This window comes from Eubalaena glacialis, chromosome 16, assembly GCF_028564815.1.
Source record: "Eubalaena glacialis isolate mEubGla1 chromosome 16, mEubGla1.1.hap2.+ XY, whole genome shotgun sequence".
Classification (NCBI taxonomy): domain Eukaryota; kingdom Metazoa; phylum Chordata; class Mammalia; order Artiodactyla; family Balaenidae; genus Eubalaena; species Eubalaena glacialis.
In genome coordinates, this window is record NC_083731.1 from 642,632 (window position 1) to 659,905 (window position 17,274).

Consider the following 17,274-nt stretch of genomic DNA (forward strand, 5'->3'; position numbering starts at 1 on the left):
GTATATTCATCAGTGATACTGGTCTGTAATTTTCTCTTTTTGTAGTACCTTTGCCTGGTTTTGGTATCAGGGTGATGGTGGCCTCATAGAATGAGTTTGGGAGTGTTCCTTCCTCTGCAATTTTTTGGAAGAGTTTGAGAAGAATGGGTGTTAGCTCTTCTCTAAATGTTTGACAGAATTCACCTGTGAAGCCATCTGGTCCTGGACTTTTGTTTGTTGGGAGATTTTTAATCACAGTTTCAATTTCATTACTTGTGATTGGTCTGTTCATATTTTCTATTTCTTCCTGGTTCAGTCTTGGAAGGTTATACCTTTCTAAGACTTTGTCCATTTCTTCCAGGTTGTCCATTTTATTGGCACAGAGCTGCTTGCAGTAGTCTCTTATGATGCTTTATATTTCTGTGGTGTCTGTTTTAACTTCTTTTTAATTTCTAATTGTACTGATTTGAGTCCTCTCCCTCTTTTTCTTTTTTGTTTTTATTTTATTTATTTATTTTTGGCTGCATTGGGTCTTCGTTGCTGCACACGGGCTTTTTCTAGTTGCGGCGAGCGGGGGCTACCCTTTGTTGCGGTGCACGTACTTCTCATTGCGGTGGCTTCTCTCGTTGCGGAGCATGGGCTCTAGGCACGCGGGCTCTAGAGCGCAGGCTCAGTAGTTGTGGTGCACGGGCTTAGTTGTGGGATCATCCGGGACCAGGACTCGAACCCGTGACCCCGGCCTTGGCAGGCGGATTCTTAACCACTGCACCACCAGGGAAGTCCCGCTCCCTCTTTTTCTTGATGAGTCTGGCTAATGGCTTATCAATTTGGTTTATCTTCTCAGAGAACCAGCTTTTAGTTTTACTGATCTTTGCTATTGTTTTCTTTATTTCTATTCCATTTCTTTCTGCTCTGATCTTTATGATTTCTTTCCTTCTGCTAACTTCGGGGTTTTTTGGTTCTTCTTTCTCTAGTTCCTTTAGGTGTAAGGTTAGATTGAGATTTTTCTTGTTTCTTGAGGTAGGCTTGTATTGCTATAAACTTCCCTCTTAGAACTGCTTTTGCTGCATCCCATAGGCTTTGGATCAGCGTGTTTTCGTTGTTATTTGTCTCTAGGTAATTTCTGATTTCCTCTTTGATTTCTTCAGTGATCTCTTGGTTATTTAGTAACGTATTGTTTAGCCTCCATGTGTTTGTGTTTTTTACGTTTTTTTCCCTGTAATTGATTTCTAATCTCAGAGCGTTGTGGCCGGAAAACATGCTTGATATGATTTTGATTTTCTTAAATTTACCAAAGATTGATTTATGATCCCAGATGTGATCTATCCTGGAGAATGACCCATGTGCACTTGAGAAGAAAGTGTAATCTGCTGTTTTTGGATGGAATGTCCTATAAATATCAATTAAATCTATCTGGTCTATTGTGTCATTTAAAGCTTGTGTTTCCTTAGTAATTTTCTGTCTGGATGATCTGTCCATTGGTGTAGGTGAGGTGTTAAAGTCCCCCACTATTATCGTGTTACTGTCGATTTCCTCTTTTACAGCTGTTAGCAGTTGCCTTACATATTGAGGTGCTCCTATGTTGGGTGCGTATATATTTGTAATTGTTGTATCTTCTTCTTGGATTGATCACTTGATCATTATGTAGTGTCCTTCCTTGTCTCTTGTAACATCCTTTATTTTAAAGTCTATTCCATCTGATATGAGTATTGCTACTCCAGCTTTCTTTTGATTTCCATTTGCATAGAATATCTTTCTCCATCCCCTCACTTTCAATCTGTATGTGTCCCTAGGTCTGAAGTAGGTCTCTTGTAGACAGCATATATATGGGTCTTGTTTTCGTATGCATTCAGCGAGCCTGTGTTTTTTGGTTGGAACATTTAATCCATTCACGTTCAAGGTAATTATTGATCTGTATGTTCCTATGACCATTTTCTTAATTGTTATGGGTTTGTTTTTGTAGGTCTTTTTCTTCTCTTGTGTTTCCCACTTAGAGAAGTTCCTTTAGCACTTGTTGGAGAGCTGGTTTGGTGGTGCTGAATTCTCTTAGCTTTTGCTTGTCTGTGAAACTTTTGATTTCTCCATCGAATCTGAATGAGATCCTTGCCAGGTAGAGTAATCTTGGTCGTAGGTTCTTACCTTTCATCACTTTAAATATATTGTGCCACTCCCTTCTGGCTTGTAGAGTTTCCGCTGAGAAATCAGCTGTTAACCTTATGGGAGTTCCCTTGTATGTTATTTGTCGTTTTTCCCTTGTTGCTTTCAGTAATTTTTCTCTGTCTTTAATTTTTGTCAATTTGATTACCATGTGTCTCGGCGTGTTTCTCCTTGGGTTTATCCTGACTGGGACTCTCTGTGCTTCCTGGACTTGGGTGGCTATTTCCTTTCCCATGTCAGGGAAGTTTGCAACTATAATCTCTTCAAATATTTTCTCAGGTCCTTTCTCTCTTTCTTCTCATTCTGGGACCTCTATAATGCGAATGTTGCCCCAGAGGTCTCTTAGGCTGTCTTCATTTCTTTTCGTTCTTTTTTATTTTGTTCCGTGGCAGTGAATTCCACCATTCTGTCTTCCAGGTCACTTATCCGTTCTTCTGCCTCAGTTATTCTGCTATTGATTCCTTCTAGTGTATTTTTCATTTCAGTTATTGTATTGTTCATCTCTGTCTGTTTGTTCTTTAATTCTTCTATGTCTTTGTTAAACATTTCTTGCATCTTCTCAATCTTTGCCTCCATTCTTTTTCCAAGGTCCTGGACCATCTTCACTATCATTATTCTGAATTCTTTTTCTGGAAGGTTGCCTACCTCCACTTCATTTAGTTGTTTTTCTGGGGTTTTATCTTGTTCCTTCATCTGGTACAAAGTCCTCTGCCTTTTCATTTTGTCTACCTTTCTGTGAATGTGGTCTTCCATCCACAGGCTGCAGAACTGTAGTTCTTCTTGCTTCTGCTGTCTGCCCTCTGGTGCATGAGGCTCTCTCAGCCTGAACTATTTTGATACAACAACTGAACACACCTGCAGCACCATGAGCAGGGCATGCCCGGGGGGAGGAGGTAAGGGGTGTCTTCTGGCGAAGGTGACTGGGGAGACGAGTGTCTCCCAGATGGTGCGGGGGCATGGCAGTATTCTGCAGAAGAGGTTCCACTGGGAGGGTCACACCTGGGCCCGGGAGCACGAGAGAACCGGGTGCGTGTGGGGTGCCTCAGAGTCTTCCCATCGGGTGGAGAGGTTCAAGGAGGGAGGGCCGAGCCCACGGCCGTGGAGGTCCCATGGGGCAAGCGGACACATAGGCTGGAGGCTGAGTGGGGTATGTGCGCAAGGGGAAGGAAGCTGAAGGGGCTTCCAGAGAACATCCGCATTCAGGACCGAGGGGAAGGGAAAAAAGAGAAGAAAACCACAAAGGCAACTGACTAGTGGGGTCAGAAACAGAAGAACAGCTAAGGAAAGATACTGTCTTGGAAACGGGAAGAAGGGCTCCAAGAGGCAGCGCTGTGCCCCGGCTCCCAGGGTCCAGGGCTCCATGCCCAGCTCTCTTCCTGGAGGCCTGGCACCAGCCAGCCAGCGCCCTGACCAGCGGTCCGGGTGCCGCTTCCTTCTCTGCACGTTCTGTGCCCGAGCCCAGGGTTCTCCCCAGTACCCGCACGTCCCCAGAGAACCAGAGTGATGGCCGACACATGCACCGTCCCCTGCCCCTCGCGGGACCCTGGCGCTGTCTACAACGGGCGGGAGGAACAGCCAGACAAGGAGGCCCATGGCTCTGCACGCAGGAACTTTTTAAAAAAGCGCCTGTGCCAGCACCTTCTTGATGGGCGGCCGGTGGACATGGAGACAAAAAGCGTCCACCGCGAACACTGTTTAGACAGGGACGATTGGGGTTTTGACCGAGTGTGTGATTTAAACACTCCTTGAAAGAGAGCACATCTGTGCTGGCATGGGTGCTACAAGGGTGAGGTCCGTGGGGCTCTGGAGCACCAGTATATGAATAACAAAGGGCATTCGGGCTTTAAAACGCTTACCTCTGGAGTTAGATGTACTTCCATGGGGATGTACGTCGGCCAGTATCCCATCGTAAGTATGTTCACTGTCAGGTCTATAGAGCCTGGGTCACTTTGATTCTGCATATACTAAAAACAAAGAAAATCGGGACAGAATGATTACTTTAGAATATCACCAAAAGGAATTAATTCATTAAAAAGTAAATGGTGTCATTTTCAAAGTACAGTTTACCTTGTGTTTTCATTTATTTTAGTCCCTGGAACATATTTCACCGAAACCACACACCCTGTTCTAAAGTCACTAGAAATGTTTTCTCTTCTTTAGTCTTGTATCAAATAAGGATCATTAAACTCATATAAGTCAAATTTTTAGTGTGCAATTTTAGGGATTATTTTCCCTTTTTCTTTTTTTGGCTGTACTGCACAGCTTGCAGGATCTTAGTTCCCCAACCAGGGACTGAACTTGGGTCCTTGGCAGTGAAAGAGTGGAGTCTTAACCACTGGACCGCCAGGGAATTCCCAGGGATTATTTTTCTTTTTCATTTTGAATTTAAGTTTTTTGAATATGTGAGACGTTAACGGTGTAATTTTTAAGGACGAGGATTCTACATAATTCACATACTTATGTACATAATTTACATAATCACTTCTCACAGTTTAAAATAGGATACTTTTTAAAAAGCTGTTTTACTTGACAAGAACACAACTTGCCTGCTTGAAATGAACCATGATGTCCTTAGAGAGCTCCATGTCCTTGAACATGCCTTCCAGCTTGCTGGTGAAAGCAGCCCCACACTCTGGACACAAATGGACTGCAGGTGAGCATCCTGGGAGAACACCCATCGGGCACCGAGCCCCACCCCCGCCCCACGCGCTCACCATGCTTCAGCTTCGACAGCATAGACTTTTCAGCATCAACAGAGGCACTTTTTCCAACGAGGAGTCTTTTTGCCAAATCTTTCTTATAAAATGCTTCAAAGACATCTTTACCTATTTACAAGCAAGTGAGAACAACGTAAGTCATTAGATAGCTACCATGCAAACGTTCACCTGGACAGCTGAAACGGCCAGAGGGGCGTCCACCCTGACACAAGCCAGCTCTACCCACTGAATCCCCACAAACACCTCACTCAGTCCGTGGCAGCCGTCACCCTAGTCCCTGTGGTAACGGGGAAGAGGACACATTCCCGTTTTTCTCAACAGAAGACGGGGCCCGACTACAGACGCTCTGCAGACACCGCGTCCTCTGTGCCCGGCAGTGAGGAGATGCCGCGAGCCCCGCTCACCATGAATGAACCGGAATAGGATCATGATCTTGTCCAGGATCCTCTCCAGCTCCTCGTCCGTTGCTTCCTTATTACCTGCTCTCAATTTTGAATCAACGTGCTTTGCTGTAAGAGGTTAAATTATTTGAAAAATAAGCATTCATTATGTAATACATATTCTAAATAGATGAAGGAAGATCTCTAATTTCTCCACGCAAAAACTGAACAGTAACACTCTGGAACCTTTCCAAAATGACATTATTATGAGACAAAAAGGCAAACACCTGATTTTCTAAGATCTGTACTTTCAGGGCACCAAGAACAAACACTCTGATCCCATGCTGGGGCTCATGACACATGAGTGCTCCAGAAATTGCAGTACCCTGTCTTCAAGATGTGGTGTGATACATCCGGGTGAGACTTTCTCAAGAGAAAGCACTTTTCTCAGGGCTGACAATGCAGGGACAGAGCAGTTCTGCTTGGGCTTCTTGTTTCTGAGATACACAAACCAACCATGACCTGGCTTAAGGAAGGCAGAACCCAAGCTCCCAAGAGTCTGAACCCATCTTTAGAGAAACCGCAATCCATAAAGTGGTTCAAAGGCCAAATTAAATTGCCTTTAAACTTCTCCTCTTGTTGCTTTTTTCCTCTTATCATTCTTTATTATGAAATATTCTGAACATACACAAAAGTAGTCACTTGTACAGTGAACCCCATGTTCCCACCACACATTTTCAACAACCCTCAACAGAGCCCAAGTCTGCATCACACCTTCCCTGCCCTTTGCCTCCTGTCAATTTAAAAAAAAAAAAAAAAATTTACTCACTAATGAAATTGTGAATCCTAAAATATTTTGATATTATCATGAAATAATCATATAAAGTGATAATTTAAAAACTGTTTCATCTTAAAATATGCTATTTCCTGAGATGTCATTCAATTTTACCGTACTTTAATACTGACTGGAGGATACAAAGATAGTGACTAAATAGCATCTCCAGTTAAGTATTATCTAGAGATTGATAGTTATCCTCATAACCTCATAACGTTCATATGTAACAAACCTCAACCCAATTTCTGAGCAGAAATCACTGGCTTGTAGTCAACATAGAGAATCAAGGCTCATCCTTACAAAAACAACTCTGGAGCTGTGAGTAGTGCAAACTAGGATAAATCTTTATGTCCCTTCCTCTCTTATGATGTCAAGCTCCATTTCCTTACGAAATCACAACTACATTCACCCTCATGAAAGTACCACGCACTTACATATGTATTTAATATATCTATAAGCACACACCTGTGTATGTGGTTTTTTGAAAAGGTGTGTCCTGTTAAGGCATGTTCCCTGCCCTCCCCATAAGGAAGTTGAACTTTTGGGGAAAAAATCTACTTGAGTTTTGCTTTATTTTCCCGTGTTAAGAAAAGGTATAGAAGTATGTGTTTCTACCGATCAGCTCTGCAGGTTTATTTGGCCTCTTGTTGATGAACGATTCGAAGGACTCCTTCATCAGGTTGATGAACTTCTCGTTCCGCTGGAAGCACACTTCTACTACGTGGTCCACTCGGTCCTTGAAATCCAGCAGGTCCTGCACCATGTCTTTATCTTTTTCAGGATTGATAACGATCGTTGTCCCAAAAGTCTGCGAAAACAAACCCCAAGTCATCAACAGCTTTCTGATACAACACAATTTTTCTCCTGCTATCCAACAATCATGACAGTTTTATATAAATTAATCACTCCTGGTATAAAACACTAAATAATTTCAAAAGTTTCACAAATTTAGTCCTTCTAAAAATTAAGTGGATATGCAACTAATGCTTTAGGGTTACAATTCTGCTTCTGGAACAATTTATCAATTACTGGGGAAATGTCTGTTGCTTTCTGAAGAACTTTTACTTATAAATTCCTCAAATAGAAAGTAACCCCCTTAACCTGATACACCTATTTGGACTTCCTGACTACAGTTTTCTTTCCCCTTCACTTCTAACCGTGGGTGGTTTAGAGCCTGGTTTTTAGCCTGTATTTTTAATTTAAAGATGCTATTTAAACATTACTAAAAGTCTGTGCGTGACAACAACAGTTCGCTATTTGATGAAAAACTACCAGCTGAAGAGACGCTGAACACAACCGTGGTTCAATGTAAGACACGTCTTCACAGGACACACACATAGTTACACGTCAAAGGTGCCCGTGGAGGCTGATCGCTGGTGAAAAGGTACAAATGACATGGCACAAAGACCTTCTGGAGAGGGACAGGGCACGACCAGCAGGGGCGGGAGGGACTCACTCTTCACTCTGTACCCTTTCATACTGACAGGATGTTAAAATAACATACGTAAGACCACGACACGTGAGGGTCAGCTTTAGTTTGTGAGGAAACACTGTGCTGTCACAGCGTAACTGCTTATCATTAGTGGACCCTCGGAACCGTGTTCACACACTGACTTTCCCTGCCGAGAATGGACACTGCAAAGGTGAACTCCTGTGTTCAGCACCTGCTCCTGTTCTCTCAGGACTACTGGTCGGCAAAACCCTAAATCTCCACTGGCCTTTCTTAACATAAAGCTCCAGTGCTGACCCAGCATGAGTCGCTTATGCCTTTCAGCTCAATGCAACCGCACAAAATCCTGGGGGCATGTGTGCGTTCGTGCGCGTGTGCGTGTGTCCAAGCTGGCCACACGCAGACCAACATGCAACTTCAGGCCTGATTATTTCCTTTATCTTTTTCCTCAGCTGAATTTTCCCTGTGACAGTCACAGATTCGCGTGCGGCACAAACAGCGACGATGTCCTCGCACACTAAGCCTCGTCTCCCCGACGGTGCCCTGGGGGAAGCTACTAAGCAGCGCCCCAGCCAGGACAATGGCCTTGACACAGCCCGCCCGCCCCACCCCGACGGGTCGCGGTGTTCGCCTGTAGCTCCCTGTGTGTGCGTCACCTGGGCAGGCATCACCTGTGTGTCATCTACGCCCACGGCCAAGAGGCCAAGCAGCCAGCACCACAAGGATCTCTCCTGTTGCCTTTTGATAACCATACACGCGTGCACATGCATGCATACACACGCAGAAACCCGCAAGTACATGCTTACGTAGTAAGTCCTGGATTTCTAGGAAACAAAGTAGCATACACACCCACCTGACATACCACAACATGTGAGTTCCCACTGAGCAAAGGCATGAGATCACATTTATACAGTAGATTCACAAAAACAACTTTTGAAAATCTTGATGGTAGAACTCAGCTAGTATTGGGTTGGCCAAAAGGTTCGTTCAGTTTTTTCTGCAAGATGGCTCTAGTAGCGCTTAGTTGTCTTTAACTTCATTCAAAACAATTTTGTTAGATTGTATTGTGACAGCTGTCATATCAGCGTGCATTTAAAAAAAGACTTATCAAAATTGGTGAATCTCTGTGTAGCCATTTTAATACTGAAGATGGAAGAAAAAACAACATTCTCAGCATATTATGCTTTATTATTTCAAGAAAGGTAAAAACGCAACTGAAGCCCAAAAAAAGATTTGTGCAGTATATGGAAAAGGTGCTGTGACTGCTGGAACGTGTCAAAAGTGGTTTGCGAAGTTCTGTGCTGGAGATTTCTCGCTGGACGATGCTCCATGGTCGAGCAGACCAGTTCAAGTTGAGAGCGATCAAATCGAGACATTAATTGAGAACAATCAACGTTACACCACGGGGTAGATAGCCAAAATACTCAAAATATCCAAATCAAGCATTGAAAATCATTTGCACCAGCTTGGTTATGTTAATCGCTTTCATGTTTGGTTTCCACGTAAGTTAAGTGAAAAAAACCTACTTGACGGTATTTCCGCATATAATTCTCTACTTAAACGTTCCGTTTTTAAAACAAATTGTGACGGACGATGAAAAGTGGATACTGTACAGAAATGAGTGGATACTGTACAGTAAAGAGATGGTGGGGCAAGTGAAATGGACCACCACCAACCACACCAAAGGCCAGTCTTCATCCAAAAAAGGTGATGTTGTGTATATGGTGGGATTGGGAGGGAGTCCTCTATTATGAGCTCCTTCCGGAAAACCAAACGATTAATTCCAACAAGTACTGCTCCCAATGAGACCAACTGAAAGCAGCACTCGATGAAAAGCGTCTGGAATTACTCAACAGAAAACACGTAATCTTCCATCAGGATAACGCAAGACCGTATGTTTCTATGATGACCAGGCAAAAACTGTTACAGCTTGGCTGGGAAGTTCTGATTCATCCACCGTATCACCAGACACTGCACCTTCAGATTTCCATTTATTTGTCTTTACAAAATTCTCTTAATGAAAAAAAATGCAATTCCCTGGAAGACAGTGAAAGGCACCTGAACAGTTCTTTGCTCAAAAAGGTAAAAAGTTTTGGGACGACGGAATTATGAAGTTGCTTGAAAAATGGCAGAAGGTAGTGGAACGAAACAGTGAATAAGCTGTTCAATACAGTTCTTGGTGAAAATGAAAAATGTGTCTTTTATTTCTACTTGGAAACCGAAGGAACTTTTTGGCCAACCCAATACTTACGCTGACAACAAACGGCCAAATGGCAGCTTTTAAAACGTGTTTACACCCGGACGGTATTCATCCCTAAAAATCCTGAGCACGAGTGACCTGGAGGGAGATGGGTGACGGCGGCCCCACGCCCATCCCTCGCAGAGCCCGACCGACAGCCACGCACCTTGATGTACTCGCTCCAGTGCTGCAGCAGCGCCTGCTGGCCGCCCCGCACACGGCTGAACAGCTGGTACATCTGAGTGAGGTCGGGCACTCTGTTCTCATCCAACAGGTGGTCCAGCCCTGAGATCACACGGCAATGTTAGCTCGGCGGGGCGGGCGGGAAGGCGGCACTAGCAAAAGCTAGGCTGGGCCGGGGCTTGCGGCACACAGGGCCCCTGCGGACGCGGAAACCCAGGGGTCGGCTGGTTCCTATGCGGGCAAGGCCCCGTGACGCAGCCCACCAGGTGAGTCTTGTTCCCTGAGCACCATGCTGGGAGGTGTAGTCCCTACCCCTTCCCCGCACGGAGGCCCCTTATTTGGCTAATGCAGCAAAGGTCTGAAGAACGCTCACACCAACTCTCTGACCTGGGAGCTTTACGACCCCAAGTCACTTCTGATTTAGTCCATCAGCCAGAAAGTATATTTGCCTAAGATAAGCTATCAAATCTAATCTTTTAGTTGATTTATTTTATTCACCTGTATAATAAACTGTGGAAGGAAAACATGTATCGTTTGATACTTGGAGGTGCTTAACAGCATTTTCTTAGGTCTTTACTATTTCAGGTTTTAACATTTTACAAAGATTTTCTAAAACCACCACAATCAGAAGAGCTTCATGAAGGATTTTCTAACCACCTGCTTTCTGATAACTATGGGGAGGCAGTGAGGTTAGAGCGGAGAAGCTGTGAGCCAGTCACGTGACTGCAGCCTCAGCTTCTGCTGTAAATCAGGCACACTGTGCACACGTCAAAGACACACAAACGCGTCGGCTGTGCTGACGGACCCAGAGCAAGGCTCCAAATGTCTGTATTTCTCTCAATTACGATTTGATCTACTGATGCAGATAACTTATTCTACAACTGATCTACTGAAACGCTGAATGATGACTTAAAAATTCAAAAATTATAGCTTTTAATTTTTCAAATGCCTTTAATAAAATTTAGACTATGCTCTTACATATATATAATTTACCATTTTCTTGAAACAATTTTGCTTATCAAAATACACACTGAAACGATTCATCCAAATTTCTACTGTCTACTTGAAGTTCCCTTTTCTTCTAAAAGTGACTCCTTTTTGGACCTCCCTGGTGGTCCAGTGGTTAAGACTCTGTGCTTCCACTGCAGGGGGTGAGGGTTCGATCCCTGGTCGGGGAACTAAGATCCCTCATGTTGTACGGCATGGCCCCCCCGCCCCCCCAAAAAAGTGACTCCTTTTTATTAATAAACACCTAGTATGAAATCGGAGGACACTTGTTTCAGGTGGACAGTAAATCGAGGCCCCGTCCACGTGGAAACGTAGCCAGCGTGTGGACTCCAGTGTGATGTGAGCAGGAGACACCAGATTCGCACCCAGGCCCTCGGCTTTCGGGCCATGATCTGAGGCACTAGTGTCTCGCTCGGTTTTCCTGTACACTGGGGCTGTTCTAGGACCCGAAGGCATTACATGAAGTGCAGCAGATGCTCACGAACACTAATTCTCTCCTTCCGGCTTCATTCTGGTCTCACTTGGAAGCCCCACGTTTACTGTCTCATTAGAGATAATATTACCATCTGGCAAAGCAGACCCCAACCAGACGCATTTGGGAGCTACTGGGCCTTCCCAAAATTAGACTTTAAGGTTTCCAATAGCTTGAAACAGATCCCGTGGCTCCAAAATGACTTTCAAACGTAACAGTAAATGATATAAAAAGCAACACTAAGCACTGAAGTGTGCAAGAAGGTTAGACTGTGCTCATTACAGTGAGGGCGGGCGTGAAAACGTCCCATCACCTCTAACAGCACGGCGCTAAAACCGCACCGTTGGCCATATGCCGCGCTGGCCTGGTCCGCCTCTGTCCTGGGACCATGGCTCCAGCAGCTCGTCTGCCGCGGAGCCGCACGCAGGGCAGGGATGCAGCCCGTGGGCGCCCCCAGCCCGTCGGACCGCACGTGTCCACACCTGCAGGTCAGTGCCCAGGAGGGACGTCACCGTACAGGATGGGGCCTGTGAGCACAGCCCAGGCCGTCTGCCGGCCAGAGGGCCTCTCGCAACCAACCTCTCAGCCCGGAGAGGATTTCACGTGATTTTAGCTTAAACCGTGGTTCTTACGCGCGCCTTTCACTATTGTGTGTAATCAATTTTCCCCTCAGGGGCTAATGTCCATCATTTTTCCGATGATTTTAGTGTCTGTCTTCTTACAACAAGTGTCCTCGCGTGCTTACAATGCTCCGCTAACTCTCTTACCAAATCAGGGATGAGCAATCAGTGCAGAGACACAGAGCTGGGAAAACCTACCTTTCTGCAGAATCGCTGTTAAATGTTCTCCTAACAGCTGCTTCTCCACACAGGCAATCAGTGGTTTCCTGGGAAGTAAACAGAGGCGTGTCAGGAAGGAAGTGCAGGGGAGAGCCTGTCGGCTGTGGAGGACGGGGACCCCCATCCACGCAGATGAGCCCAAGTCAGCACACGCCCAGCCATTGCCGACGCTGACACAGACTCAGGTCACCGGGGCCCCAGGAGAGGGGGACAGCAGCGGACGGGAGGCGCCCTCGCCCACCGCACATGGGGACGAAGGCTGACCCGGGCGGGCTGCCCGTGACCCTGCCCCGCCCGGGTCCCACAGACGGCCTTCTGTACCCACAGCTGCCCCTCTGCCCTCACTTCTTCCTGCCCGTTTTCCCCCAGGATCACTCTTCAAAATCTGACTTCTCAGAGAGGCCGCGGGAATGTCACGCAGGACACACAGCTGCTACTCCTGATTCATCACCCCCTGCTCGCTCAGTTCTTCTTTTAGGAGATCAGAGCCCCCGCTTCACTCCCAGGCGTATTGACCTTGGCCTTCATTTTGAGGAACTTTTCACCGCACCATTTCAGGTGAACCTCAGGGCGACCCCCGAGAAAGGTGTGGCAGGCACTCGGGCTCCGGGCACGGAGGGCCCAGAGGTGTGGCCTGCATCGATGCCCACGGTGCCGGTCCCGAAGGTGGTGGTGCGCACGGGCGAGGCGGGAAGGGGCACCCGGAGCGCAGCCCTTAGGCTGCCGCGGCTCCCTTATCTGCCATCTCCCTCCTGTTTCTCTGAAAACCGTTTCTCACTCTGTGACCTTTGAATCGCCCGACACCACAGGAGCCACCTCGGGCAGCGCTCCTCGAAACCCTAACCCAGAGGGGGGCCACCCTCTGCTCTGCTTAACTCTCAGACACTCCTAAGCAAGACTGGGGAGGGGGCAGTTATAACACAGCACCTACACACCGGAGGGCGGGGAGGAGGGGCCGAGGTGCCCAGTGCCACCAGGCGCTGGACACAGTCTCCTCCACCTCCCCGCACCCTCCCACCCCCGTGGACCCCGCTTCGGCCCGACGGCACCGCCCTGCACCTGAGGTCCGCACGGCATCTCCAGCTCCAGGTGTGTGAGAGCAGCCTCACCTCTGCCTCACGACCCTCTATTTTCCATGTTCTCAAGCTGTCGCATCCTGTCCCTTTCTTTCACCCTGCCTGGCCCCTCCCCCCACCCCCGGGAGTCACCACGTTCTGCACGTTGCAGCACTTTCCCTCTGAGAAACGTCTCTCGTTTATGTCTCTCAGGTTTCTGCTCTCATCTTCCTCACTTGAACAAATATCACGTGCCTGACGCAGACACTCACAAAACCTGCCCTTGTACTTTTCCCTAGCTACTCACTGACCTCAGGTTTAGAGAAAAAAAAAATTTGGATGAAAAGAGAAGGGACTTACTTCCCTGGCGGTCCAGTGGTTAAGAATCCGCCTTCCAACGCAGGGGACGCGGGTTCGATCCCTGGTCGGGGAACTAAGATCCCACGTGCCGCAGGGCAACTAAGCCCATGGGCTGCAACTACTGAGCCCGTGCACCACAACTACAGAGCCCACGCGCTCTGGAGCCCACGCACCACAACTAGAGAGAAGCCCGCACGCTGCAACAAAAGAGCCCGCATACCACAACTAAGACCCGACGCAACCAAAAACAAATAAGTAAATATTAAAAGAAAAAATAATGTGACTGAGTACTGTAAGGAAAAATTACAGCTATATCAGATGTCCAACAAAACTTTACAACCGAAATTGCCTACATTCAACGATACCTCGTTAACATAAACTTCTATAAATTTATTATACGTTTATAACATAAATTATAAACTGTCTATAAAAAAATACCAAGTATCTCAGCCTGAATCACTCCCTTTGGACGATGACTCACCACAGGCCACGAGTCAGTGTGACTTACAAGTGCTGAGTGATCACAGACAACAAGCAAACTGTCCCTGGAGCAGAACACATTCAGGTTCAGAGAGCAGCGAGTGAGGCTACAAGAGGCTGCGGGTCACGGAGCTGGGCGCAGGAGTGGTACTCACTGTGTGCTGTGGTCTAGATACGTGATCACGCGGTCACCCTCCTCCCCCAGGCGCTTACTCACATGGTTCAGGTACTCCGGAACCTTCCAAACACAACATTTAAACACATCAGCAACAAAAACCTTGTTACCCAAGAAGCTGAAATACTGTTTTCCTCATTTAAGAAAAAAAAGCAGAATGTACATTCAGGCCAAAATGTTAACAGACTACCAGGAGTGGGGGTGGTGAGGAGGGGGAGGGGGATACATGGCAGGAGGTTTCCTTCAACCCAATCCTGGAGACTGAAGGTAACGTCTGGAATGGGGGCAGGCAGCACAGCACGGTCCTGCCCTGCTCCCGGGGAGGGTCCTTCCATCACTGAGGCCCGGGGACAGGTCACAGCACCCCCCGGCCCACGCTTGGCGGGGTTGGCAAACGCCAATCAACAGACTGTTCCTCTGAGGCCCCAAAGAGAGTGGCTGCAGGAGATCTCAAAACACACTCTGAGTTTCCAGGGGTGAAGGGTCACCTGCCTGCACAGCAAAGGCCCCATGACAGGGGTCGCTGAGGCTCTGACCCCCCATCCTGTGACGGTCCCGAGGGGCTTCCTGCTGGGCTGGGCTCTGATACCCGAGAAACCGGCTATCAAGTTTTTGGGTTCTTATTACTACTAAACACATGTTTTTTTCCCGTGGCTTTTTAGGTAATCTTTTCAATGCCTCACAGAGATGAAAATTTTTAACACGTCAGGTTTCTCTTTCATATTTAAGAATTATCTTTTAAACTCTTGTTTCAGCTTGAGTTCCTTTATGTATTTTAGAAGCTGTTTCACTAGCTTTTTTATTGGGGGCAGGGGGCAATAGAAGGGTTTCTAAATTAGGAGAAAAAAATTAAGCCCTTAATAAACTCACAAAGAAGCTCATCACTAGGAATTTAAACTAGATTGTAGCTTTCGGAAGATTTTCAGTGAGATGTTTGCCAGCATGAAGAGACAAACATTTAGAAATCACACTTAGATGCACATCTATGAAGATGAAATAAGGCAATTCAGAAACATTTCGTTGTCTCACCTCTCTTTCTTGCATTAACCTTTGGCCTTCTGCAGCATATAAACAATTAGTTTCTTCCAAAAATTTCAGTTCAAATGAATCTTTATACACCTAAAAAATGAGCAGGGTTAACGACCAATTACAGCGAAGAAACCTAGCTCTCAGCTTGAAGTGCTGGTGCAGCCCCCCACGTCGAGGGCGCACGGCTGCCGTGACCTGTGTCCGTGACAAGCTGCCTGGGCCCGCCCAGCCCCCCTGCTCTGCCCAGGGTGATCCCAGGCCCCAGCCGTCTCCCAGGGCACTGCGTCTGTGCGGCAAAAGCTGCCCCTTCCCCGGCTCCGGGTGAGTGCCGGCCGAGTCATTCCCCTCCCACACTTTCCACCAATACTCTAACGGTGTCAGTGCCGACACTGACATCCTTGACACGTCGTCACCCGGGTGTAAGCAGCTGGGCGGGGCCCAGCGCTGCCCCGTGAGCTGAGCGGGCGCGCGGCGCCCACCTGGAGGTCGGACAGCATGCCCAGCAGGCCCCGCAGCAGGCTCCGGTCCGCGGCCTCCCCGCTGCGCTCCCGCTCGATCAGCCGCAGGATGCCATCGACGGTTTTCGTCTGGACCATTTTATCACTAATAATGTGGTTTCTAAACAGCTCTAATCCCATATCCCTGTACAAACAGAGAAGACAAGACTGTTTTAGTTTCACTTCTTAGAAGTTCTGGGTGAAGCTCCAGCTACACTATGAATATCACCCCCAAGCTACTGACTTGCTAACTCTCTGGTCCAGGTGTCAAGAACTCCTTTTTTACAAAAATGTTCATTCTTGATAGTCTGGCGTGCCTTGTATTTCTTTCCTCATCAATGCTGCCTCTTTCCTGCATGGGTCAGCGGGTTCCCGCCGTCCTGCCCGGGAGCCCTGGGACCCTCCGCCTGCCCTGCCCCCATCCTCCAGCTGCTCCTCCTGCGTGGCCCTGGCCACAGGACGACAGAACTGAGGGTGCAAACCAGAGTCCATCGCACTCCCTCAGCCTGCTCCCTCCTGATTCAGCGTGCTGTGCCCTCTCGCCACCTCTAAGCCCTGTTCTGTAAAGCCGCTTCCTTTTCTAGCTTCCTGGCCGTCCATTCACTCTGACCCAAGGCAGTGTGATTTCTCCTTCTACCACCGGGAAACCGCTTGTCTTTGTTTCCTGTAACCCATGAATGGGGCGGCTGGGGCCCTCTCTCCTCTCCGTAATTCCACGTCCCCTCTGCTCCTCTCGCCTCTCAGCTCCGGCTCCTGCACGTCTCCTACTAGACACCCACGAACGTCTGCAGGACAGATCTTTGTTACTCAGAGAAGCAATCAGTTTGGAAAAGCTGATGATGACAGGAAGTCACAGAGCTCCTCCTCTGTGCGGGGCTCTGTCCTAAGGGCTTCAACACCTCCTGATGGACTTCATCCTTAGAGCAGCTCCATGAGGGATGACCGTCCTCCAGATGGAGAAACTGAGGCAGAGAGATTACAAGGAGCTTGCTGTGCCCAGCTCGTCAGGCTCCATAGTCTAAACGTAGTTTATAACGTAACCCTGCTGTCTAACCTGGAGGCACTGCCCAGAGCATGAACCCGACCAGCCCCCGTCCACTGCAGCAGGCAGGGAAGCAAGTGTGCTCGTGCAGGACGGCAGGGATCGCTGTGAGGGTGCGTGAGAAACTTGGGTGTGCAGTGGAGCCCCGGCCTGAGCTTTGCAGAGTCCGTGGGAGCGGCCCACTAGCTGAGACGGGAGGAGGTGGGGAGGGAAGCCTGCTGCGCCCAGGCGCGCCGAGGGAGGAGGAAGCCGCGGGCACATCCTGGCGGCTTTGCTGGAGCCTGAGCTGAGAGTGTGGCTTCAGAAGAAGGTCCTGCGGCAGCAGCCGCGCTGCCTCAGTTTCTCCATCTGGAGGACGGTCATCCCTCATGGAGCTG

General features: G+C 47.8%; 1 protein-coding gene across 1 annotated transcript in view; it reads right to left on the reverse strand.

Moving 5' to 3' along the window:
* Window positions 1–17,274, reverse strand: part of CUL4A (cullin 4A) — a 45,040-nt gene that overhangs the window by 13,354 nt on the left and 14,412 nt on the right. The window contains exons 6-15 of the mRNA XM_061170682.1: window positions 15,838–16,000; window positions 15,359–15,448; window positions 14,310–14,392; window positions 12,239–12,306; window positions 9,924–10,042; window positions 6,684–6,876; window positions 5,258–5,362; window positions 4,851–4,961; window positions 4,683–4,768; window positions 3,993–4,100 (exon numbers count right to left, since the gene is read on the reverse strand). Of these exons, the coding sequence (XP_061026665.1) occupies window positions 3,993–4,100; window positions 4,683–4,768; window positions 4,851–4,961; window positions 5,258–5,362; window positions 6,684–6,876; window positions 9,924–10,042; window positions 12,239–12,306; window positions 14,310–14,392; window positions 15,359–15,448; window positions 15,838–16,000 (1,126 nt within the window). The remainder of the gene's footprint in view (window positions 1–3,992; window positions 4,101–4,682; window positions 4,769–4,850; window positions 4,962–5,257; window positions 5,363–6,683; window positions 6,877–9,923; window positions 10,043–12,238; window positions 12,307–14,309; window positions 14,393–15,358; window positions 15,449–15,837; window positions 16,001–17,274) is intronic.